Genomic DNA, 27,779 nt, shown 5'->3' with positions numbered 1-27,779 from the left:
ATAATAATAATGTTGTATCGTATTGTTTTTATGTTTTGATTTTTAAATGTTTTTTTTTTTTTATATCCTGCAAAGGATTATAACAACTGACTTGTTTTTTATTGTTTAATCTCAGTGTTTGGTGACACCTTTTGCAAAGTATTAAAATAATATAATTCATGTACTTCTATCATAAAGCGATTTTATTTACAAGTGAGGATCTACGTTCTAAACATTCGGTATTCCAAACACACCCATGTATTCTCAAGGCTGAATCATCCCCTTCAGGGTTTCCCTCCGATCTCAGCGTAACTGCACCCATAGATTATCGTAATGACAGTTTGACGTGCCGTTTTGACGTTGACACGCGTGGAATCCATGTCATCGGATGATTCATTATGTTTGGTTAGTTCTTTTGAGTCACTGCCGCTCTGGTACAGTTTGTCATCGTCCATGTGTAACCTGTCAGACCACAATTGTATACATAGGATCTATATACATTAAACAATTGGTTATTACCAGTATGACATTTGCATCAAACGATTCCATTGTATTATGGTAATCACATATGGCAATATTTCATGTGAAATCGCACACATTTATGATAATAGTCTTCAAATAGTTGAAAAATGAATTTTTATTCAATGAAAAATGTATTTTCGATTTTTCAAGCTGCTGTTTACAAATGCATATACAATGTAAGCATGAACATCTTTCCTGCATGTGTTCATTTGGTACCACAAAACGTATCATGTACCAAAAGATTCTAAAAAAATTGGCCATTTGTACGTATTTTTCAATTTTCTTGTTTTTGTATGTATATTATTTTTCGTACCTGTTTAAGAATCAGTGTTGAGTAGGGGTGTGTGTTGGTATAGGAATATCATTATTCATTAAAAATTATACAATTGTGCAATTGTAGTGTATTGTATGCGAGGATTTGACAATTTTTGGGTGAGAAATTAGGATTGAAATTAGGTTTCTGTATAGTTTGTTTGGTATTGCATTCTTCAAATAATAGTTAATTCTGAGTGTCGTATTCAAAATGTTGGCGTATATACTCGCCTCAGTTTGACACTAGCTAAATTTTGTCAGTGGGATGGCATGTCCCCATAACACACGTTATGTTTGAGGAAGTTTAAATCAAAAAAGTAAGGCTGAGAAAAAAAATATCCCTGTTTCTCGTTTCCACGCACATCAGTTTGAACTATGCGCCTCAAACGTTTTTTTCTTTCAAAAACATTCCAAAATGCGCTTGTACTCGCACTTGTCTCAAATTTTCCTCATTTTAGCTCAGTTTAAAAAAAAAAAATCTCCTCGCCGCCTCATTTTAAAATTTCCATGAAACGAGAAACAGAGAATTTTTTTTCCTGGCCTAATAATTAAAACTCATCTTGCTCTCCTGAGCATATATGCAGTGCATTGTGGGAGACATAGAGGATCTCCAATGAGTGACCGTGTAATATCGTATTTATTAAACGAGTGTAGTAATTTTCATATGTTCCGAGCCTTTGGCGAGGAACATATGGAAATTACTACACGAGTTTAATAAATCCGATATTACACGGTCACGAATTTGAGATCCTATTTATCACATGTATTTTTTTTTTTTTGTAATTCAAAGCCAAATGTTTCCACTGTCGTCGGCAGCCGAAATCGACAACGCAAACACTGGGCGCATTGATTCAGTCGAACAAGTAAAAGTGAAGAGTCATTGAAGAGACAAAAGGGATCAAAAAGAACTTTAATAAAAGTCCAAACACCAACCTAGTTAGAATACAAATAAACAAATTACATTATTTTTAACTTAGACACTTAAAGCGAAAAACGAAAGCAATAAAAACTACTAAATACATCAAAAAGCTGTAGGAACTACAAGTATTTATCGGGGGTTTCCCCGTCACTCCATGACGTCATTGACATGGTCCACGAGATCAAACATGGAAGTCAACGCTGCGTCGATTGAAAGTTATTATTTAGTTCTCATCTGATGAAAGGAATCAAACACATACATCCGACGTCTTTTCGGTGGAATTGTTGAGCTATCAATGTTGGCAATGTTGTAATGTACGTGTACATTAAATACTCCGCCGGAAATGGGGCCTCCAAATATCGGTGTAGATTGTGAACTCAAGGTCAACTGGGACGCGATGTTACGTTGTGGCCGAGGTTGCATAACTTAAGGTATTGATGTTTGGCACGGGTTTGATGTGCTATAGTTAGGGGTGGCTACTTGATTATTTAAAATGCCAGAAATTTCTCTGTGTTGGTTTTCTGATATAGTGCTGTATGCATTCACGGACTGGATGTTACGATGACCGGAGATCTGCATTATTTGTCGCGGTGTCGGTGGTATATTTTGGTCACTTAATTTCTGGATGAGATGCTTTCTGGCACTATGATTTGTGAGGCGTTTGTTTGGGGAAAATTTGTGTCGTTTCAGGTGACGTTCAAAGCTAGAAAGCATAGATCGTAAGGAAGTAGGCTCGTAGTCATCACCGCTCGGTTTACGGACACTGATAAAAAAATTGCATAGAATTGTTTCCAGTTCATTTGGAGGGATTTCGTGGATTTCTCTAGCTTCGTTTATTTCTGGTGTCTTCAAAAATTTGCCCAGTAATCTCATATCATATAGAGTTTTCTTGGCTGTGTTTTTGTTTTGTTGAGTTTCGATTGTTCGTCTGACATCGTCATCGGTGACTGGCACAAATCTACATGGTCGTGAAGGCCCGGCCTCGGCGCCGTCGCTGTCAGTGGTCTGTGCTGTCGCTTCACCCAAGGACGCATTTTCTGTGACGAAAAGAAATGTTACATTTGTTATTATAAATATAAAAATAAATTCATGTTGTGGAATCATTTTATTTAGTACTCGCAGTATTGTGATGTATTTTTACCCAATGCATTATGCGATCATACAATACGCCGAGTGATCATGATCTCAGTTTATCAGTTCTGACGAAAGAAAAAACGTAAACGTACCTTCACTTGGTCTTTCTTGCTCGTCATTCATAAATTCTGTCACGTCAATATCAAAAGTATTGACTAAGTCGCCCATATGTATCATGATTTCGAATGTTCGATCAGCTGAAGGTTTGTTTACTTTGAGATGCAAATTTGTACGATTGACAGCAGACGAAACATTATCATGCCCGAACTATTTTCGGGTTGGGAGAATTGAGACTGTGATTAATATCTTCAATTCTTTGTTTATTCAACAGCGATAAAATCAGAGATTATATAGAATCTAAAAATCTAATAAGTATAATATGTAATAATTTCTACATAATTTGTCATTAAAATCTGTCTCATCATAAGTGTTGCATAATTCAGTACTAACTTTACTGATTAGGTCAAAGGTGAAATTAGCTGTATTGGCCAATCACATCACAGACTTAAAGTGTGATGTCACTTTCAAAGTGTGTAATACTAAAAATATCACACGGGTGTTATTACACCGAAAGTGCATGATACATGTGATAAATATTGACTCGCTATAATGGAGAAAGATTATCATGCTGCAAACTCATTAAATAAAAATGTCAATTTTTTTGAAATTTTCACCAATATTGTGATTCTTATTAATAATTATAAATATAACTTTTTCAGCTTATAGAAACCAATACAAAAACAAATTTTGTAATTTTTCTCAAAGACATCCAGACTTTGGTTTCTTAAAAAAATTGTCCCCAGTTGTTTTTAGTGAATCGTCTCTTCTCAGTAATTGAACGTCCAAATTGCATTGAAAACTTTACCCAGCTTAGCATATACTAGTATATACTGTTTGCTGGTCACTGAAATTCACCTTAACCTGCAATGCCACAGAACCACAGAGTTTCCAGCATTTAGGAGCACCTGTAAAGATGCCCCGACCACCACCATTTAATTGGCAGGATGCATTTGATCTGACAAGTCAACTAACAGAGGAGGAAATCATGGTGAAAGACCAGTTCCATGATTATTGTCAAGAAAAGTTAATGCCAAGGATTGTCATGGCAAACAGAAATGAAGGTGAGATTAGACATTTGACACATTTCATCATGCAAGTTTGTTCCTTAGTGATGCAAGTTTGTTCCTTAGTGATGCAAGTTTGTCCTTTAGTGATGCAAGTTCGCCCTTGGATGATGCGAGGTTGCCCTTGGGTGATGCAAGGTTGCCCTTGGGTGATGCGAGGTTGCCCTTGGGTGATGCGAGGTTGCCCTTGGGTGATGCGAGGTTGCCCTTGCGTGATGCAAGTTTGCCAGTTGGTGATGCAAGTATGGCCTTTAGTGATGCAAGTTTGCCCTTTAGTGATGCAAGTTTGCCTATTGGTGATGCAAGTTTACCCTTGTGTGATGTAGGTTTGCTTTTGGGTGATGCAAGTTCACCCTTGAGTGATGCAAGTTTGTCCCTTAGTGATGTGAGTTTGCCCTTGGGTGGTGCGATTTTACCCTTGGATGATGCAAATTTGCCCTTGGGTGATGCAAGTTTGCCCTTGGGTGATGCAAGTTTGCCCTTGGGTGATGCAAGTTTGCCCTTGGGTGATGCAAGTTTGCCCTTGGGTGATACAAGTTTGCCCTTGGGTGATGCACGTTTGTCCCTCAGTGATGTGAGTTTGCCCTTGGGTGATGCGATTTTACCCTTGGGTGATGCAAGTTTTTTCACATGACAATGTTCTCATGTATAATGCATTACAAAAATATTGAAAATGTTATACACATGTATATTTAAAAAAAAAAGTTTGACTAATTGCTTTGCAAACACTGTACTACTATTTTACCACTGTATTTATTTGTGCACCCAGTTTTTCACAAAGAAATTATGACAGAGATGGGAGAGCTGGGCGTCTTGGGACCCACTATTCAGGGGTATGGATGCGCTGGTGTGTCATCCGTGGCATATGGTCTAATAGCCAGAGAGGTGGAAAGAGTCGATAGTAGTTACAGATCTGCTTTGAGTGTACAATCGTCACTTGTTATGCATCCTATTCATGCCTATGGTACAGAACAACAGAGAGAAAAATTCCTGCCAAAGTTAGGTAAGTAATTTGAGCATAATTTGTGTTAGAATTTAATTCTCTGACTAAATCTTCATCTCATCATAACTGGCCAAAAATAAAAACAGTCTTGTAAAAAGTGTAATTATTTGAAAATTTTTATTTTTGCTTACTTGGATAGCTACGGAAAATGCACTCAATAATTTTAACCTTGTGTATTTTCAAATATAATAATAGCTTGCATCTTTTCATCACTAGTGTGAACCAGTGAATATACACGTACCTGCATATCTGCTGAAATTAAACCCACTGAATATCTTTCTTCTATTAACTTTAATTAGAAATTTAGCTGAATGTATGATACAATGTAGGCAACTTAATGTATTGATCTAATTTTCTCGTCCTGAGTAATAAGTCTATGAACAATTTTATTGTTCACAAATTTTCAGTCATAATTTTATCATGGATTGCACCATTTCATTCTTTACTTAGTACATAAATAGGTTTTCTGTGAATAGCTCATCACATTGTACACAAGACTAGAATTTTATTACATTTAAAATAGCCTGTCATACTATCAGCAGTTTTCTGCCCGACCTGTTGGCTTGGAATACTATGCCTACTGGTAACTTGAATCAGTAAATATCATTCTCAATATTACCACCAGAGGGCAGCATACATAAAATTACACCCACGGTGCACATCACATAATGTTCTCCACATTTTAAAATAAAAAGTGTTCTTTAAATAAGTTAAGCGGTCTAAGACTCCCAGACTTAAAAATGGATATGTTCTATATGTAGAGTTACAAGGCTTAAAATTAATTGGTTTAAATTGAAAGAATTCTGTCTACGTTGTCGTCATTGATTGTTATTCCATTCTCTTATAAAGTTCTAATCTGATCGATTTTAAACTGTATTATATTTGTGTGTAAAATCTTGTCCAAGTTTGATTTTCATATCTCTTACTTGTTTATTTATATAGCTCCAATATGCTGTATTTATTTATTTACGTTATCGTTAGAACATGCTGTACTCTGGGATATCTGTCAACATAACGGTGTTCAATGTCTAGTTACAAGTTTAAAAGTTCACCCATTGTATGCAAATGCCCTTGACTGCAATGAAATGCAACAGAAATTATTATATTTTTTGAAAATCTTGATTTGATATTTTTAAAGGTATTGTTGAAAATTTAGCTCAAAATTCCCCATTGGTTTCAAAAAATTACATTGAAAACTTAATCTAAGAATCCAGGTTTGATTCCCCAGCTACATTTTTTTCCATTGTTAGTTTTAATTTTAGGAAGTCTACTCTACCACACTATCTGAGTATTTACATTGCCCTTTATATATTGAGTTATGACTTATGGATAGAAGTCACATTGAAGGTGGAATACTTCTCCCGTGTGTTATCTCTTCAGGCTAGTCAGTTAATATAACAGGAAGTCACTGTTTCATTATTATTGGGTCATCGCGGTAAATAATATTGTCTGGTAATTCTTAGTTATAGGTCATTGTGCAGATTCTTGTTATTGTACTTGTACTATCGTTTATCTGAAAATATGCTGTTTATGAACTAGCTAAATCGACAGATGGTATTATTTTTATCTCTATCTTACAATGAGATATACTTTGTAGGAGTATGCAAGTTTCTTTTGTAATGCTGAATGACAAGTGTTCAGACAACGTGCTGCTTGGTTTGGGCTAATTTATGTACATTATTTGAGTCATATTGCTTTGTAAATCAACGTACCAGACTACAATTTTAAAATGCTATTACAGCTGCAGAGCATAGACAAAGATTTTCAAGTATTTTTTGACATTTTTCGAGTGAAAAAAAACATGGCAGAAAAAGTCATGTTTTTATTTGTGAAATGAGGAGCCCATATATATCAATGCTACTACAATAAATTCAGAATGCCTAACCCTAAAGGGTTCAAAATGACCAGTTCCTGTTTAACTTTAATTCAAGATAGCTGCCAAATCAGTCAACCAATCACAATTCTGAAATTTAGGTGCATTGCTTCTGATAGTTCCCAATGTACTATTTTGTGGCCAAAAATCGGTAGCTAATTTCCAGTGGTTTTGATTAAGAACTATTACTATTCAAATTAATTTGGTATGTACTAGTGAGTTGTTTACTATAAACCAAATTTACAATCTTAATTTTTTTCCTTTCCAGAATTTCATACATGTATTATTATTATTAAAGCAGGGGAATTGTCACCTGCGCATGCTTCAGATGGCCATAGCGTGTCATTGTTTACAAATAAGTGTCTAACCATGAACCTTTTCGTTTTTAGCGCGTGTTGTTATCATCGCTTGGGACTCAATTCCTGTGCGTACATGGGTGACGACACTCCTGCTTTAATTTTAGGAAGTCTACTCTACCACACTATCTGAGTATTTACATTGCCCTTTATATATTGAGATATGACTTATGGATAAAAGTCACATTGAAATTGGAATACATCTTTTAATGCTTATTACAGTCAAACCTGTATATGGCCTCCATCCAAGAAACTTCATCAAAATGGTCATTATAAACTGGTGGTTCTTATATAGATGTTGGATTATTTTTTCATGGATCAACAATTTACTCATTTGACGTAATATTTGTCCAGAAAATATTGAGAACACAATTATTTGTGCCAATCAAAATCATAATAAGTTTGATTTGAGGAAATTAAAAATTGCTTTATGAACAGAATGCTAAATATTATTTTGAACTTTAAACAAAAGTGAATCTGCAAAAATATTTCTGAAACGATGGTTGCTCACTATATGAAGGTGGTCTTTATATACATGTAGAGGTGATCAGTAACACACTGACTGTAGTTAGTATAACAGTCAGTCAATGTGTGATTAGTATTGGCTTATTGTAATAAATAACACCAGTGTCTTGATAATTCTTAATTACTGGACGTTGTGCAGACTCTGTTCATTATTCTATGCCATTTGAAAACTGTTTATGAACTAGCGTTTCCACTGGAATATCTTGTACTAAGTTTGCAGATTGTATTATATTTTTCTGTGCTTAATTGAAGCTTTGTAAGAGTGTGCAGAGTAGGAGTATGTAGGATTAAATTGTTTTTTGTAACGCAGAGTACAAATAAAGAATATGTTTAGTCAACATGCTGCTCATTATTATCTTCTGTCACATTGTGATGGAGGAAAACACCGGTCACTGGTAGCCTAGTGGTTGTCACATCAGACTCATGATTGGTAGACCTACCTTAGGCTGAACATCAAAAGGGTTGACCCATACCCTGGGTGAGTGTGCCACAGACTCAATGATAAGGCCAATTCCACTGGCCGAGATTCATTCACTAATGAATGCGACTTTGGGGGTATCTTGGTTAAGATTCGCAGGTGCTTATGTTCGACCGATAGGAAATTTGATAGGAAATATGAATATGACCCTTATGGCAAAAATGCACCATGTGTCAGCACTTGCAATTTGCACATACAAAAAAAAAGTTAGGAAAGACAACAGTGACATTCAATGTCCGTAACTGTCGCCTGGCACAAAAAAACATTTAATAAACAAACAAACATAGTGATGAAGGGGGTTATAGCGGTTACCAGTGTTTATTTGTCCATACGAAGTCATATCAGAAGCACTATCGCAGATAGAGACATTCACACAGTGTTTTTATTTAAAACATTTTAGATTTGATCAACTTATTAAAATGAAAATAGGTGGTCATATCAACCCAACTAGAAGAAATTTAAAACCAATTTTTTTGGGCCTATTAGATTTTGGTTGAAGATTACATTTTCAACAATTCAGACAAATATGTTCTGTCAATTACAGTACATGTATATTACCGGAAACAACTGATTGTATTACTATATAGTCATAAGTACGGTACATCCATGGTAACTCATAGTGATTGACTTTGTCATTATATACAGAATAGAGACTGTGATTGTCAAAATAATGTCTAATGATACTGAGCAATAACAGAACTTTTAAATGTTTTTTGTCAATTATTTAAAATTAGGATTTGATTGATGTTACTGTACAGGTTAAATTAGTCTAATTTTATTGTTTTCACACTTGATTTTTTTTTGACACCAGCTATTACCTTAATTTTCAGATTATCTCAAGCTGTTGTTGATGTAGATACACGAAACACCAAAAGTGCATTGCTCTGTGCTCTCTTAATTACAACACTTTTGATCATCATCTGTACCCACGGTTACCGTTTCATTTTTTTCATTAACTCTTTTCGCACCGATGTCACAAAAGAAACCTACATTTCAAAACAGTTGATTAAAAATTACCATGGTGACGATTTAGACCAAAAGAACCAAATTCAATTGTAATATAGAAAAGTCCTTCAATATATATATATAAATTGATGTGAACACCAGTATCATATACATGAACATGTTTATTACAATGGATGTTTACAATTAGTTCCTATGGCAGAATCATTCCATCATATCACAAAATTTTGTTTGGTTGACCCTATGCTTAAAAAACTGATACATATACATGTATATGGTGTCATGAGGGCTGCATAAAATTGGATATTTTTTGCATATTAGTATAAGTTATCTTTGGAATAATGTGTTTACATGGATTCCTATGAAAATTGCTCTAAAATGGTTGCTTTATAGGATTTTTTGTATACTACCGTAAAATCTGTATTAGAAGCTGCATCCCTAATAGAAGTCGCACCAATTCTTTTTGAATAATTGAGAACCAAAAATTCATCATTTCTCATATGTGTACGTGCTCTAATAGAAGCCTCATCCCCTCTGTTGCATTGTATTAGTTTAATAGAAGTCGCGGTTTCTAATACAGATTTTACAATAGTATGTTTTTTAAAAAAACACACCCTTCTTTCTCTGTAAAAACCTCAAATAATGTAAAATATGTAAATGTGTCGAAATGGGCGTAGTGCGAGTGGTTAGTGCTAGTAGCACTAATCCGAAAAAGTACTAGATCTAGTGCTAAAATGGCACTAGATCTAGCGCTAAAATGGCACTAGATCTAGTGCTAAAATGGCACTAGATCTAGTGCTAAAATGTACATAGTGCGAGTGGCATTGATATCGCGTTGTCAACGACGTCGAGACATCCCGTAATTGTCCGAAAATGAATTAATATTTACGTAAATTGTTGTATCTTTCATTCATTGGAAATGTGCTGCAGTGGGAAAATTGAGAATGTACATGAATGTAATTGTCCACGTTTGTCGTAATAGACCTTTGAAACAACGCGATCGGCCGGGAAACTAGCTCCACGGACAGTGAAACTGCAGGTCAAACTTCGCAATTTTTACAAATTGTGAATAGATACACTGTATGAAATGGTATTGTGTGGAAGTTTGTGTTTTCAGCTGTGGTGTATATGAACTTGTAACTTGTATGTAAATGGTGGAATTCAGCGTTGACGCTGACGTGCCGTTTTATTTCTAGTCGGCGCCACACTTAATGAAAATAGATCTTCAATGAAATTATGATGCCATATATGAACTAAATAAAAAAATTGTATACTCCTAGTCTAAGTCCCGGGTCCCTGTAAAGCTCGGTGGGTTTTTTGTGTACGGTACCCTGTGAATGGGCATGTTGCTCAGTACCGCTGGGAACCAGACAGAAAATGATCCGTTGTCTGGTTGTCATGACATTGACCTTTGCGGACATAATCAACCATTGATAAAAGTGGATTCACGCAATCCTGTTGTTACATTGTACCATGGAGGTACTAACGGAAGGAGCCACAACGCCTCTCAAGTGGCCATTTAAGCCTCTTAACTGGCTTATTTCCTTTTGTTTTAACCCAAGTTAATACTGATAAGAACACTGTCTAGTTCATCTTTGATGTCAATGATAGTTTGCGATTGCTTACACAAATAACCAGTTAGCGGAATATGATATAACCTCGCTGATTTTTTAACATGACCATATAATATATGTCTAGACACTTTCTCTGCAATGATATTTTTTAGTAGTCCTTAGGATTGTTTGTTCTAGACTCTCGAAATTTTGTTCTTGTTACAGTTGCTAATAATTAAAACATGTGAAATCTGTTGAATTTCCGGTTGTGAAATGCGTATTTTAACCCTTCACAGCTAAACAAACCCAGTGCGCATATGTGATGACCGTAGTTCATAATGCGTCGATTTTTCGGCGAGTTTTTAAAGTTTTTTTTTTTTTTAAATATTTTGGCGTAATTTTCAGACATTCCAATCTTTCCTGACGCCTAAAATAGTCTATTTAAGTTTTTATTCAAGAGCGTGTTTATTGTTACTAGCGTGAATGGGTAAGCTTTGTTTGGACAAAGAGCTGTTATCACTGTAAACAATATTAAATTATTTTTCTAATGCTCAGTTCATCTTTTGAAAACAACTATTTTTTGATTTGAAAAAAAAAATCATGCCATTTTCCCATCAAAATCCAAGCCAAAAGATTGTACTACAACATCGGCAAATCTCTTCCGCTTTGTGTTCAACATATTTAAATGAGCTATGGTGATTTGAACACGTTGGCATCCTCCAGCATTTTGATTGGTTAATTAGCGATTTGACCTTTTAGCTGAACTCATGCAAGAGAAACATGGCGGATACCCTACAGCATCGAGCGTTTTATGCGATCGGAATCATTTGCTTACGATGAAACTAAGTTGAATTTTATTTGAATTTCATAACAATTCAACGAATTTATTTTTTGTGCGTTATTATAATCACTACTGACTAATATTCAACAATTGTGAAACGCAGCATGACCGGATTGCGCAACCATGATCATTTGGGGCTACTACGCCAGTTGTGTTCGTTTTTCTTTGAAACTTCGTTGAGAATATACTTTCGTTATCAATAAAATAAAAACAAATGTATTTGAAAAATGACACTGGGCGACATTGTAATGAAATTTCAGGCAGTCTACTTTTTAATTCGGCAAGAATTATTAATTATTGTTAATTCTGCAATAGTTTCTTTCGTCTTGGGTGGCCCAACTGACGGTGTTGAAAGTCTGCATAGTTAAATACTTCAATGATGAAAATGGAAGTCCCCAAAAAATATTTGATGATTATTTTTTGAAATTTTGAGCCCAAAATAAGTGCCCACCAGCCGTGAAATCCCCAGGGCGATTTTTCGATTGACGAATTTACGGCAGAATATAAAGAAAGTATTATTATGGACATCTGGCCTATATTGCCGATGTTTTATACTGTTTTGTAGTTTGCATATGAAAGTGGATGCCCTCCTATTATTCGACGTCGTTGACAATGCGATAACAATGCCACTCGCACTGTGCACATTTTAGCGCTAGATCTAGTGGCATTTTAGCACTAGATCTAGTGCCATTTTAGCACTAGATCTAGTACTTTTTCGGATTAGTGCTAGTAGCACTAACCACTCGCACTACGCCCATTTCGACACATTTACATACATGGGATTTGTATATACTGTAAAATACTTTATTTTCACTACTTTCGTTTAAGGAATGATTAAGTGAAAATAAAATCCAGCCAATATACTTTTTTCCCTATATTTTACAATCAACTCGTCATAAATCAGTGAAAATAAATTTCATACCTAAAAAGTTTTTTCAGCGAAAATTAAATCCAGCTAAAATAAATTATTTTACAGTATATGTAATCATCACTCAACAATTCTGATTGATGTAATGTGGTAAAATTTGTCTATGTTTTAATGATAGCCAACTGTCTCAATTTTGATTTGCGGACCTCTACATAAAAATTCCATTTATGCACAGAGAACACTGTCCTGCCTCGACTAGATATGAATATACACCAGAGGGCAGCATACAGCATATAGAAGTGAATATACAATGTCCTTGCTACATAGAAAAAACTACAATAACTAAAAACAATTTATTATAGGTATCCTGCCAGCACCTGAATATTTCTCATACAATCGTTGCTGATAATTCTAATCATCTGTCCTTGTTTTGTTTATAATTATAAAGGCATAGTTAAATATTATTGTCACTCAAAAGTTGAAGGCTGTGTCATATACCGTACTCGATCGCGTTAGCGCCCAGTGGCCTCAACTCAGAAAATCACGATTTTTTTTAGGGGTGGGCGCTTACGCGAGCACCCCCCTCGAAAAAGAGTGCAAATGAAAAAAATTATTCATCAAGTGACAGATTACGTCTTTGAGGGAAATCCAAATTACGAAATTAGTTGAGTCGTCATTGATTTTCACAATGAAGAAACAGAAATGATCACAAAAAATATGCACATTTTATTACAATATTAATTACGTACCACCAGAATTTATGAAATTAAAAACATTTGAGTCTGTTGGAACACAGTCAAAGTCAAAATTGTCATATTATCTCCACTGACGAAGGAGGTGTTGGATCGTACGCAAACTCTCGATGAAAATCACTTTCCGCCATGATGCATTTGCATTTGACCTGCAGCAGCATCCTTTGACCTAATGGGTCAAGTTGGTTATTTACCAATCAGAATGCTGTGTTGCACTGACGCAATTCTTCGAAAATTCCCGAAGACTTTCCGCCAACGCAATGCGGAAGTGAATTATTGATGTCGAAGTACGATCTGTTGGAATTGATTTCAGCGAATAAACGACATGGTTTTTCCAAAAAGCTAGTAACTAGCCATTTTTGAGAGGTAAACTGAATATGGCATGAAATATTTACTGCATTTTACTTGTATTAACAGGTCATTGTCGAAGCGTAGTTTACGCAAGGTTACCGTGCTCTACGCATTCACAACATGTTCACAGCACTCGATATCCACGCTGTATCATATAAAAACGATTACCAAGATTCGTTACGCAAGACCAAGTTTTAAATTAGTTGCATTTTGAAGGGGTGGGCGCTTTGCCGAATGTGACCCCAAATATAAAAATTGCGCAAAAGTGGGGGGTGGGCGCTTGCCCGGGCATGGGCGCTAACGCGGTCGAGTACGGTAATTGATTTTTTTAGTGGAGAAGATAAACAGTTGAATGTCATCATTTTTCCAGCCTAAATTTGATTCAATATTTTGCAAATTTTTGCATTTTTGACTCCCGTGTGCGAAGCACAAAAGGGAGTCTTTGCAGTTACCCTGTCTGTATGTCTGTATGTCTGTATGTATGTATGTATGTATGTCACTTTTTTTGTTCCACCGTTATCTCAAGAACCACTAATCAAATTTTGGTGAAACTTGGTAAATAGATGCTCTGGGATAATGCGCAGAGTTGATTAGGTTTTGGGTAAAAATCTATGAATATTAAATACCTAATTTGCATGATAATTAACTGATTTTTAGCTGTTCCATGACTGTTCCACTTATGTATGAAGAACCACTCATTGGATTTTGATGAAACTTGGCACATGGATGCTCTGATCTAATGCGCAGATTTCATTAGTTTTGGGTAAAAATCTGTTTATATTAATTACCTAATTTGCATAATGATTAATAAATTTTTGGCTTTTCCACTGATATCTCAAGTACTAATCATAACATTTCAATAAAACTTGGTACGTAGATGTCATATGAGACTGCACAGACTTGATAGTTTTTAGGGTAATATCAGTACATATTAATTACCTAATTTGCATAATTAATTAATTTTCAGCTATTGATATTTCAAGTAGTAATGAACACATTTCAATGAAACATGGTACATAGTTACTTGAGGACTGTGCAGAGACCTAATTTGTTTTTGGAGAAATATTTGTGCATATTAATCACCTTATTAGCATCATTAGTTAATTTTCAGCCCTTCACCTGATATCTCAAGTACTAATCATCACATTTCAATGAGACTTGCGACATAGATCTTCTAGGACTATGCAGAGACCTGATTAATTTTAGGATAAATTATTGTGCATATTAACTACTAATTTGTTTAATTAGTTAATTTGTCCTAAGAACCACTCATTGAATTTTAATGAAACTTTTAAAGAGTACTCATCACATTTCAATGAACCTACATGTGTAGGACTATACACCATATTAGTTTTGGTAAATATTTATGCTTCTTAATCACCTAGTTAACATAATTAATTAATTAATACTGATATCTCAAGTATTGATCATCACATTTGAATAAAACTTGGTACATAAATGCTCTAGGACAATAGACAGCCTGATTAATTTTGGGTTAAAATCTGTTCATATTAATTCTCTTAATTAGCACAATAATTAATAATTTTTTGGTTCTAATCACATTTCAATGAAACTTGGTACATAGATATTACATTACGCAGATCTTATTACTTTTACATTGCGCAGACCTTATTAGTTTTACACTTAAATGTGTTCATATTAGTTCCCTTATTTGCATAATTAGTTTTCTGCATTTCCATCAATATCTCAAGTTCAAGTAATTTTGAATTAATTTTTAATGTGTCTCCAATACTCTCAGCACACGGGAGTTCTTTCTAAGCTTTCTTTGATTTATAATTTCTTATGATAATTTGGAACCAAATAGACATAATCTTCAATTGACTATACTCGATATGTAATGAATAAACATTCAAAGAAATACATAAAAAAAATGCCGGTTTACATGGATGTTGTGAAAGATGACAGAATCTAACCTTCGAAGCGTAAATACATCGTCAGCTGACACCATTACCTATTACCGTACATTTCTGTATACGTTAGACAATTACTCTTTACATTGTCTATTGTGTAAGTGAAAGGAAATATACATTAGGGCAGAGGCATGTCACTTTTGGCTTGTTTTTAGGTACAGGTGAAAATGTGTACAGTCACCTGACATTCAGAACATAAAAATACAATGTAAAATTTAGCGTTGGGCTTTTTAAATTTGTTATTTCATCAGTCTACAATTTGTATATCTTACTTTTAAAGGAAGCATGTTATCCATTTTTTTTTTTCATGAGCACAAATATGTTAATGCTATATGTATATGAAAGGCCAGCCAAAGATTTTACTCATGTGACAAGGTGTATATTTACATGCAAATAACTGTAAAAATGTTGGTTACCATGTGTTTACTCATTTGATGCCGTAATTGTAATTTTGTCTCTGTATTATGTGGGTTGAAAAAATAAACACTCAGCTCACTTCAAAGGGCAGTGGGTGTTGCACAGCTCTGTGTTCAACTTGCATGTAAACAATGTATTTTACACGCATTGTGTGTGTGCGTTGTTATGAGTCCCATATCAAACTGGACGCGGCACGATGACCAATGCCCTTCAACATATTCATAATGAGATGACCTTATATGCTATCCATAACATGTGTTGTATTGTTACATGACCATGGTGCACATCCATTACATTTAATGTGAAATAACATTACCAGTAACTAAGTGTACCAGTATGCATAATATATGGCATCTGTCTGTGTGTGCTTGAAAAGTTCTTGGATACAACTGGATAGAAACAATTTCTTGCATGGTGAAATTAAAATAACTCTAAATAATGACTGAAAGTTTATTTTTAGCTCCTGTGTGTGCAAGCACACAATGGAGGTAACTAGTAAATTTAAAAAAACTTCTGAGTGAATTTTTATTAAATTTAATGCATAGGTATCTTGGGGTAATACGCAGACATCACAATTTCTCTGTTGTTTTGACACTTTGAGTTGGTCATGTGATAAAATGTTACTTGTGATGTCGTGGGATGTTTTATCAACTCCCCATAATATATCATGTATTAACATGTTTTCAACCATTTTGCAGCCATGTGCCGATTGTATTCAAACTTGGTATGAAGATCTCACATGATGGGTTACTGATGAACATGATTTTACAGTCAATAGGGATTTCTCCTAATGCATTCTATAGTATGGTCCCACTATGTCACTCTCTTTGATAAACTATACAATACTAATTGCCACTGTAGCTTATTAAGTTTGTCTGTCTTGTTATAGCACGTGGTGAGCTTATTGGTTGTTTTGGGTTGACTGAACCAAACCATGGCAGTGACCCCGGAGGGATGGAAACCAGAGCTGTTTATAACCCCGCTGGTAAAAGCTATATTCTCAATGGTAGTAAGATGTGGTAAGTTGAAGACGTAATCAGATCTAGTCTTAAGAAAGTGGTCTTGAGAAACATTTGGGTCAAACGATCTCAATGAAGTGTTCACTGCTACAAAGGTCACTGTGACTCACAATTGGGGGCAATCTTTCTGTATCTGTTGTTTGTTGGTCACTTGGGTCTCTTGCGAATGGCAAGTAATACGCAGGTAACTAACTAGTAATCGCGATATTGTTCCACTGGGCCGGGATTCTGACCCAAAGATACGTGACTAAATGATTTAATTTGAAAACATTCCAAGTTCCATTCTGCGTCAACTTGTCTGTAATACTACAATAAAGCCATGCCCATTCACTCTGCCTGCTTAGACCCCCTATTTGAGATTATCTGTGTAACAAAAGAAACAGTTTTATATCCAGCATAAGCATAAGCACTGGTGTCAGGTAATCAAGGGAAATAGAACAAAGAATGAGCATGTGATGGACCAATCAGAATGCTGGATCCATTACTACCGGATTCTGCCGTAAATTCACCCAGGGCCATTAAACGGCAGTTTGGGTTTTAAAAAAAATGAAATGGAACCAAGAAACCACCCAAGGCGATTTTTCGGCAGTTTTTAGCTCTGCTGACGACTTTGTCGAACGGAGCTTATCATATGAGTGATTGTCCATCGTCGTCCGTGTCAATGTTGTACTTTTTCGACTTCTTCTTGAAAACTACCTTGTAGACCTCTCTTAGGTTTGTTCATTTCATGTTGATATCTTCAATTCTCTAATTTTGGTGAATATTTTTGTCATTTTTGGTAAAAAGTGATATTTTCGACTTCTTCTTGAAAACCGCAAGTGCAATTGCTTTGATATTACATGTATAGGTACTACATGTGGACCTTTCTCAGATTTGTTCATTTTGTAATGATATCTTTAATTCTCTAATTTTGGTGAATATTTTTGTCATTTTTGGTAAAAAGTGATATTTTCGACTTCTTGTTAAAAACCGCAAGTCCAATTGCTTTGATACTACACATATAGGTACTACATTGGACCTCTCTCAGATTTGTTCATTTCGTGATGATATCTTTCAATTCTCTAATTTTGGTGAATATTTTTGTCATTTTTGGTAAAAAGTGATATTTTCGACTTCTTTTTAAAAACCAATAGTTCAATTGCTTTGATATTACATATATATATACTACATGAAGACCATTCTCAGATTTGTTCATTTTGTGATGATATCTTCAATTCTCTAATTCTAGTGAATATTTTTGTCATTTTTGGTAAAAAGTGATATTTTCGACTTCTTGTTAAAAACCAAAAGTTCAATTGCTTTGATATTACATATATAGATACTACATGTAGACCTTTCTCAGATTTGTTCATTTCGTGATGATATCTTCAATTCTCTAATTTTGGTGAATATTTTTGTCATTTTTGGTAGAAAGTGATATTTTCGACTTCATGTTAAAAACTGTAAGTCTGATTGCTTTGATACTATACATATTGTTCATTTTCTAATGATGCCTTCAGTTCTTTAATTGAAATGTGCATTGCTAACAGCGGAGCTATCTCAGCCAATAGGCTGCTTGTTTAAGGTGTTATTTTAATCTTTTCTAATGCCTTTAAGTTTCGCTGTAGTCATTGACGCCTATTCAAGAGTATTGATGTTTATTGCGACTAGCGTGAATGGGTTAGCTTCGTTTAGACAATGAAATGTTGCCGCTGTAAACAATGTTAAACTATTCTTCAAATGCCCAGTTTATCTTTTGAAAACAACTAATTTTTTAATTTACAAACAAATCATGCCACTTTCCCATCAAAATCTAAGCCAAAAGATTGTACAACAATATTGGCAAATCTCTTCCGCACTGAGTTCAATAACATTAACATATTTAAATGAGCTATGGTAATTTGAACACGTTGGCATCATCCATTGTTTTCATTGGTTAATTATCGTTTCTACAGCATCGAGTGTTGAACATGCGATCAGAATCATTCCCTTACGATGAAATAAGTTGAAATTTATTTGCATTTCATAACAATTCAACGAATTTATTTTTTGTACGTTATTATAATCATTACTAGGTAATAATCAACATTTGTAAAACACAGCATGACCAGATTGCGCTTCCACGATCATTTGCTACTAAGCAATGCAGTTGTGTTCGTTGTTATTTGAACTTCTTTTAGAATGTACTTTCGTTACTAATAATGTAATTGTATTTGGCGCACAAGCTTTGTTAATGTGTTTTTTTTGGAGAAAGATGCGCTGTCTACTTTTTAGTCCAGCTAGAAAAAAAATGTATACAATTTAGATTAGCTTATGCAATAGTTTCTTTCGTTTTGGGTGGTCCAACTGCCGGTGTTGAAAATCGGCGTAGGTGGATTTTTCAATGAAAATATAAGCCTCCTAAAAATATTTGATGATAATTCTTTGAAAATTTGAACTCCAAATAAGGGACCACCAGCCGTCAAACCGTCCAGGGTGATTTTTCGGATGGGGGAATATACTGCAGAATCCGGTAGTTGCCGACATCTTCTAGCGTTCTAAAAAATAGAATGTTCAGATTAGCTGTTAGCTATATTTATCAGTCATTCACCATCACAGTCATGTACAGGCAGCGGAGTGAAAATCATAGCAGTATGACACAGTCAAGACGTTTGGAGAGTCTGGTCTCCAGGCTACCAGATCTGCATTATTCGCAAACATAAAGTGTTTTACTGTTTACACCAAGGTAGCCTGCAGTGACTAGATCTATCGATTCGCATTTGCAGGATTACCATGTCCCCCATTGCAGACATCGCTGTGGTCTGGGCAAAACTGAAAGACCAGGACAACACAATACGAGGTTTTATACTAGAACGTGGCATGAAAGGACTTTCAACACCAACAATTGAAGGCAAATTTTCACTGAGAGCTTCAACCACTGGGCAAATTGTGATGGAGGATGTGGAAGTGCCCGAGGAGAATATACTACCGAACGCATCTGGACTTGGGGTGAGACTTTATAGTTTATTTTAAATAAGATAGATAGATTAGTTTCTTGAAAATTTTTCTTGTTTTCTGTTTTCGACATGTCGTTGACATCTTTTTAATGTCTCACTAGTATCATTTATATCACAGATATGTTTTTTTTCCTCGTCATCATGCACATTCTGTGATAGAACACATCCCAGCTCTTTCAGTCCAAATTTTAAAAAAAATATCAAATACAACACTGCTATTTTGACAATTTAAAATAAAAAAAACATGAAAAAATGTGCGTACATGTACTAATCAATGTATGAGAACAAATTGACGTCCTTTCTGACTCACTATGATTTTATTCACCAGGGTCCATTTGGATGCCTGAATAATGCTCGTTATGGTATTGCATGGGGTGCCCTAGGAGCAGCTGAATTCTGTTTAGAAACAGCGAGGCACTATACACTTGAAAGGTAAGATAAAGTGTCTAAATACTCATAAATTGTGTCATAAATTGTCACACTCAAGAGCCTTGATGGGCTGTTTTTAGGGGACTTATAATTCGGGCTCCGTCCGTCCGTGTGTATGTGCGTCCGTGCGGAGTCATATTTCAGAATCCTGTGGAACGATTCCGTTCATTCTTTGCATGTGCCTAGTACCTTATGCGGGGCATACAGGACTCATTCCGCCCAACCTCCCGCTTTTATCGCTTTTTTTCCGACCGCTTATCGTTTAATTTCCGACCTCTCGCTGCTTTCCGACCGGAAACCGACCGCTTTTTTTTCGCTCGCTCGCGTTCGCTTTTGTTCACTCGCTCGCTCGCTTTTGTTCGCTCGCTCGCTCCTGCTATGGCTGGCTTCAGAAACATCGTCCGCTTGCCAACCGACCGCTGGAGTAACAATGATCGTACATTGTATGTATAAACTTAAGTTTTTATTCGTAATAAATTTAGGTTTTAATGACGATTCAAAACACAACGCCTATTGCTTCTCTGTTTTGGAACAAAGACACCTTCAAATCACTTGACACATTGTAACGTTTGCTACGCAAGTCGAACTGTGACCTGTATTTACATATTTACGTCCTTGTGTGTGTAGTTCAAGCAGCTATATAACTGGTCAATCGCGATATGTATTGAGTACTAGTATTTGTGTGTTGTGTGTGTGTTTTAAAAAAATATGGGTACATATGAAATACATTTCGTTATGAATTATTCTTAATATCAATTTCTAAATTATCTTGTCAAAATCAGTTTTTTCCCAGGGTTTTTTCCCCAAAACGAAAGAATTTCATAATGTCGGGAACGAGAAGTTTTTTTTTATTATTATTTATTGGGAACGGAAAGTCTTTATCGCAGTGCTTCGCCTCGGTTGACAATGAGCTCTTCGGGTCGCTAAAACTGTATGTGCACCTCTGTTGGGGTGAACATTTGTATTATTATACTGAATAAATCTTAGAACAGAAATGGTGGCACTCAATCATAGCAATCTTCCAGGTCATCGTTAGAAAGATTTTCGGAGGCAAATTTAATCTTGAAAGATTGCAGGAAATTGACCCTTACCGATTCATATTTATGAATTAATCGGGATTCAGGTACCATAGTGTTTGTAACAGAAAAGGAAAAAAAAACGCTTTCGCGTGGGATTTTTCATGCAAACATTGTGAATGGTTCCCCGATTCCTTTTTAACTTTCAATTTTTCTATTAAAGACGCGGCAAACCCTGCTCATGACCGGAGACGTCGTCGAGATGCAGGTGCGATTCCTCTTAGCAACGCGTTCTATTTATTTCCAAAGCGTGTGGTCGGCGCCTTTGATTGCGTTTATTTTGTTTTTTTATTCACGTAATCTATCACTGGCAGCGTTTGTTTTGTCACGTCTCACAACTTAATGTCCAAGCTGACTTTGTTTTGACTGTAAGTGAACTACGTACAGCTCATGAAGGTATTTCGCCCAGAGTTCGCAAAAAACGGAATACCCTGCAAAATTTGAATCCTTTATTTTATAACGAGACATTGGGCGCAAAAATAAAAACCATAATTGTAATTCAACAAGTTTATGTAACGTGTTAGTCCGCTTGCCAGCCGCCGAGTTAAAAAACGCGATCTCCATTGATGTCGGCTTCGACAACTTCGGACAAGTAAGATGGGCGCTGGCCGACATTACATTTGCAAGTATTGTATTTGTTTGACAAATTGTACACTACTGTCATTCTATAACAATCGATTGGTCGTTTTTTTCACAGTCTTACTATTCCTGCAGATATTCTTCAATTGTTATAGGTGCCATAGATTTACATAACTACAACTTGACCTGTGTTAAACCCAAACCATGCGTGCATGACAACCGTCACCCTACACACGGTTACTCAATGAATACCGTACTCTACAGTAGACATTTTTCGCTCTCCACCAAAAATTGAATGGTTTTATTTCATATTAGTTGTGTCTGTGTCAGTGTCGTATTTGATTTCACATGTTTGGTTCGATCTTGTTTATGGTGGACATTATTACTACGCGTATGTATTATTACCAATTTTATATGGCCGTATTTTTTCAACGGTCGTTCTATAAATTTTTGATTGTATTTATTCTTATTTTAACATCATAAAAACAAAAATGACACACTTGTACATGAAACAGTAGGTAATGAACTGTAAATGCGGGCGGTTGCGCTGTCAGGCGAGCGAGCGAGCGATTGCGCAAGCGGATACTTCCGGATTTGCGCATTCGAAAAAAAAGCGGACATTGCGCGGTCGAATTGAACAAAGCGAGCGAAAAAAAACGCGATCGAAATCCGGAAGCGGGCGGGAGGTTGGGCGAAATGAGTACTGTATGCACATGCAGTGGTTTAGTGATTCGATTCAAAATGGCCGACTGGCAGCCATCTTGTTTTTTGAAAATGTTGTATTTTGGACATGCTTTGTCAGTTGTCATTCAAACAAGGTACATAGATTAAACATGTTAGGATACATGTCCATGACGATTTATTTCGCAATTGGATCAAAGATGGTCGACTGGCAGGCATCTTGTTTTGTTTTTTTATGCGGTATCTTGGACGTGCTCTGTCAGTTTTCATTCAAATTTGGCACATACATGTACTTTATACATGTTAGGATGCATGTCCATGACAATTTGTTTCAAAATCTGGTCAAGGATGGCCGATTGACAGCCATCTGATATTTTGGCCTTACTACTATATTTCCGCAATTTATGTACCATTTTCATTCGTATTTGGCACATACATCATACATATCAGTGTGTTTCATAATCAGATCAAAGATGGCCGAATAACGGCTGTTTTTATTTTTGGCCATATTACTACTACACGAAACACGTGTTTTAATGTAAATAAACAATCTGTTGTATACGCCACTTGGAACTCAATTTTCAAGGACACGCTCTCGACAACCCCTCCGCTTTATAATATGACGAGCACAAAGAGAAATTTCAAAAATTTAACGGAGACTGTGTCATTTTCAATGACTTGTTTGTTTGTTTTTTGCCAGTATGACAATTGGTGAACATTTTGTTTTCAATACTGGCAATTGGCAGGCATTTTGTTTTTTTCAAGAATGCTGTTCCATGCAAAGCCATATCTCTGACATACTTGTCTTAAAGATAGTCAACTGTGGACATTTCATTTGAATTGAGCATTTCTACTATCCCAAAATTATCTGCAAGCGGTTTTAAATTTTTAATATACTCTGGAAAGGGGAAGTAGTCATTTTATTGGTGGCACATCCCTATCATTCTTTCATTGTAACTTACTGTATCTGTTCTATACAGTTGTTGTAACCAGTGCAGTGCTACATAAACATGTGTGAATCCTGGTAATGAGTTGTTTGAGGCCATTCAGAATTCTGAATGACATGTTACGATTTAAAAATTCAAATCTAATATAAATATTTTTTCAGGCAGCAGTTTGGTAGGCCGCTTGCGAACACCCAGTTGATGCAGAAAAAGATGGCGGACATGTTGACTGAAATTACTCTTGGTTTACAGGCATGTTTGAGAGTCGGTAGACTTAAGGATGAAGGAAGGTGAGTTACCATAGGACAAAAGGCATGTTTAAAGGGGAACCTTTCAAGCCCAGGGATTGCACCTAAGAATCGTGGGACACTATTGTTTATGTTATTTGTTATCCATTGTAATTTTAATCCAGAAAGTAAATTTGTTGTGAGATTAAGCTTAACTGGAAGTGCCATTTTAAGAGTTGGTAGACTCAAAGATGAAGGCATACGAGTTGCCCAGTGTTCACGTTAGCATCGATTCAAATAAGTTACAAAAATAATTGTGTGAGAAAATCAGTGTATTACCACTGAAGAAAACATGACATTCAACACCTGCCAAAGACTATCAGTGATAGACCATAAATAAGATTGTACAAAGTTAATCTATTCACCTGTGATTGAATTATTAAATTCAACATGAAATTGTAACGAATAAACATGGTTGATGAATATTAGTACAATCAACAAAGTACTTTGTGTGAGTTGCAGGTGGGACTGGGGCAAGTGGCACTGGGGCAACCTTGTACTTATGACAGATTTCATCTGTCTGTATTTCTTTTGTAAGGATTCACTGTCAATGGGAGTGGCAATATTGACATCATCACGATCTTTGAAATACTTAATACCAGTGTTCCCAATGCTTCAAGAAAATGTGCGGCATTCAATCATTCGACCTTGATGTATGTTGTTTTATTTTTTGGATCAGGTTCAAAAAAGCTGACTGGCGGCCATTTTTTTTTTAAAGAATACAGTTCCAGATTAAATGATTCAACATATCTGGCCAGTTCAAGTTCAAGCATACATCATACATCTTTTCTGGCAATCGCACATGCATTTTTGTTACCATCAAATCCAAAATGGCTGACTGGCGGTCATCTTGTTTAAACAAATGCAGTTTCATGAAGTTGTATCCTCTACATGCCTGGACCAATCAAGTTAGAACTTCACACATCAGGTTATATATCTTGCATCTATAATACAAACATGTCATTGATAATAACATGCTATTATGTAAAAATGACAATGAAACAACTAGGTGTACTTACTTTTCTGATGTTCTTTATTTTCTCAGAGCTGCTCCTGAGATGATTTCATTGGTGAAGCGTAACTCATGTGGTAAATCATTAGATATTGCAAGGGTATGTCGAGACATGCTAGGGGCTAATGGCATTGTAGATGAATATCACGTTATACGACATTTATTGAATCTAGAGTCTGTCAATACATATGAAGGTAAGTGACTGACATGTATGAGGCTGTCCAACATTAAAACTTTAGTAACAAGCCAAGCATCTTTGCTTGTTTATCATCTGATGGTCATGTTCAAATTATGACTTTTATGGATAAATTTCGAGACCTTACTGAAATAGAACTGATGTACCTTTATTTATCAAATGTGGTACAATACGTGATACTGATCAAATGCAAACAGATGTTACAGGCATGTTCAAACCCAATTTTGTTACATTATATCACTTGTTGTTTATTTGTTATGTCATAATCATGGGTTCTTGAAGTCTACATCAGACAAGGGCCATTGATTCCATCTGAGTTCATTAAATTTTATGGAATATAAGAGTTATAACTTCTAGTATTTCTATAATTGTAGGTGCCCATGATGTCCATGCATTGATTCTTGGTAAAGCAATTACTGGCCTCCAAGCATTCAAGTAATACTGCCTGACACCTAAATACTGTTGTCGAGATGATGTCTGACCATATTACACATGTTGCATAATATACAACTACTAACTTTCTTTGCTCCATTGGAAGCACATGTGCTTGTGTACAAAGCGCTGTTGACAAGTCACTATTAACAAATTACATTGCAACTGTGGTGTATTACAAAGCTGACCAATAATATTTGGTTATGTAATAGTCTCTATTGCATACAATACATAAATCTATATCTAATAAAGTTAATTAGGTGCAGGTGCTTCTTTAAACAACTCCAAAAACTTACTCTTCTCAGCAGCAACTTCCTTCTGATGTTGACAATATGACCACAACAACAGTAATAACACTATGATTTACTTGTTTTGGGAAGGTTTGATCCCAATCAAAGATTATATTTCATGTTTGTCCATACTTTCATTGTTATGAGTTCATACCATCAGAATACGATAAATGGAAAAAAAATGGGGTCACTGGATGATTTTCTGAATTATCATTGAAATTGGTCAATTTTGTTGACACTGGTTTCTATGGTGCGATTATTTATTCAAAATATTGCTCAGTGACATAGAATGAAAAAGTTGTATATTATTATTGATGTGAAATCATTTCAAAAATGTCAAGGTTTGAAGGTGATAATAGTTTTCCATCATTAAAATGTGAGGTTATCTCCCATAACGAATTGCATTTATGTGCAGTAACATGCTCAGTAGTGCAAAATTTGAAGTTTGTATCCCATAATGCATTGCATTTATGTGCAGTAACATGCTCAGTAGTGCAAAATTTAAAGTTTGTATCCCATAATGCATTGCATTTATGTGCAGTAACATGCTCAGTAGTGCAAAATTTGAATTTGGCTCAAACTGTGTGTATCTATTTAAATCAAATGGGTACTGTTAAATTAAATTAAATGTAATGCCTTTCATATAGTTGGTGGTTGTCGCGCCTCGCATGTGCAACATTTGTGTTGATCAACATTGATTTTCCCACAATCCAGTGCGCTTTTCTAACAAAATTACAAGTACGAGTTTTGCCCTGGGCGTTGCTTTCACTAATTACTGCTGACCGCTACTTCGATACCTTCCATTCACCAAAACAATTTACGTAATTAAAACTTGGCAACCTCTCAGTTTGTACTCGTTGCTCTGTGCAACAGACTAAGTCGTCTTTTTTGTTTATATGAGACCCAACAACCACAACCCTTTAACTATATGATAGGTATTACATTATTATGATCAAATGGTTTTAATTGTTGTGAGCTGGTGATGGAGCTGATGAAATATAAGTGGCCGAAATAAAACTCTTACTCTGTTATTAATAATAAATTCATTTACTAAATTAAAATATATTTGTTCCATAAGTTATATTAAACTCAGCTTATTGTATTTTCATCAATATGAACACTATGTACATAATGATTGTATGTTTTACCACAAACTAAACTACCAATATAAGATTTACAGTTATTTAATTATATTTTTATGCTATGTCTGTCTGTCTGTGTTTCATAGAGATGAATTGAAACTTCCTACTCATTTCCATGCCTTCTTCTAGTACGTGTTGAGTAGCAGCAGCCATGTCAATCAGACATTTTAGCAAACTTGAGTCTCAGGATCAGACCAAGGTGGTTTTGCCTTCTTATCAGGGCAAACTTCAAAAAGGCAAAAGAAATTTTAGCAAACTTGAGTCTCTGGATCAGACCAAGGTGATTTCCCCTGCTTATCAAGGCAAGTTTCAAAAGAGACAATTTAGCAGACTTGAGTCTCGGGATTAGATAGCATATAAATGACAGCCTAGCAGCATACATGGCAGTTACAGTGACTTACTCATGGTCACTCCTGGGTAAAACTTCACTGCTCATAGATACTAAAAGAATTTCTTCAGTTGGCCCTGTAACTATACACCAGAGTCCCAATGTTTTATTGAATAATTTCAATTAATATACTAATGACGTCTTGGTATGTCATCCAAGCATTAAAATTGTTCTGGGCTGAACAGTTTTCAACTCTCTCTGACATGCTATTTACACCAAAATATCAAAACTCGCAGCTGCATGGGTATTGTGCATCGACAGAAGTCTGTGCGAACCCTATTGACAAACATTGTGAATTGAACCAATTAGAGTACAGAGCCAGGTCCCACATACTTGACTGCATTCCACTCTTCATAGTCCTGTTGGTTCATGCATGCTTGTGTATGGGGAAGTTGAAGATATCAGTTACAAGTTTGCTCTATCAGTGG

At 35.5% G+C, this 27,779-nt stretch overlaps 1 protein-coding gene across 1 annotated transcript in view; it reads left to right on the top strand.

Moving 5' to 3' along the window:
- The window catches only part of LOC100373412 (glutaryl-CoA dehydrogenase, mitochondrial-like), a 31,737-nt gene extending 4,855 nt beyond the window's left edge, over positions 1–26,882 (top strand). The window contains exons 2-9 of the mRNA XM_085503317.1: positions 3,802–3,987; positions 4,760–4,993; positions 16,791–16,920; positions 19,665–19,887; positions 20,224–20,327; positions 23,769–23,894; positions 24,937–25,097; positions 25,474–26,882. Of these exons, the coding sequence (XP_085359443.1) occupies positions 3,802–3,987; positions 4,760–4,993; positions 16,791–16,920; positions 19,665–19,887; positions 20,224–20,327; positions 23,769–23,894; positions 24,937–25,097; positions 25,474–25,538 (1,229 nt within the window). The 3' untranslated portion in view covers positions 25,539–26,882. The remainder of the gene's footprint in view (positions 1–3,801; positions 3,988–4,759; positions 4,994–16,790; positions 16,921–19,664; positions 19,888–20,223; positions 20,328–23,768; positions 23,895–24,936; positions 25,098–25,473) is intronic.
- The last annotated feature ends 897 nt before the right edge of the window (positions 26,883–27,779 follow it).

This window comes from Saccoglossus kowalevskii, chromosome 9 (assembly GCF_978046115.1).
Source record: "Saccoglossus kowalevskii chromosome 9, keSacKowa6.1, whole genome shotgun sequence".
Taxonomy (NCBI): domain Eukaryota; kingdom Metazoa; phylum Hemichordata; class Enteropneusta; family Harrimaniidae; genus Saccoglossus; species Saccoglossus kowalevskii.
The sequence above is the reverse complement of the archived record's forward strand: the minus strand, read 5'-3'. Positions and strand labels throughout refer to the sequence as shown.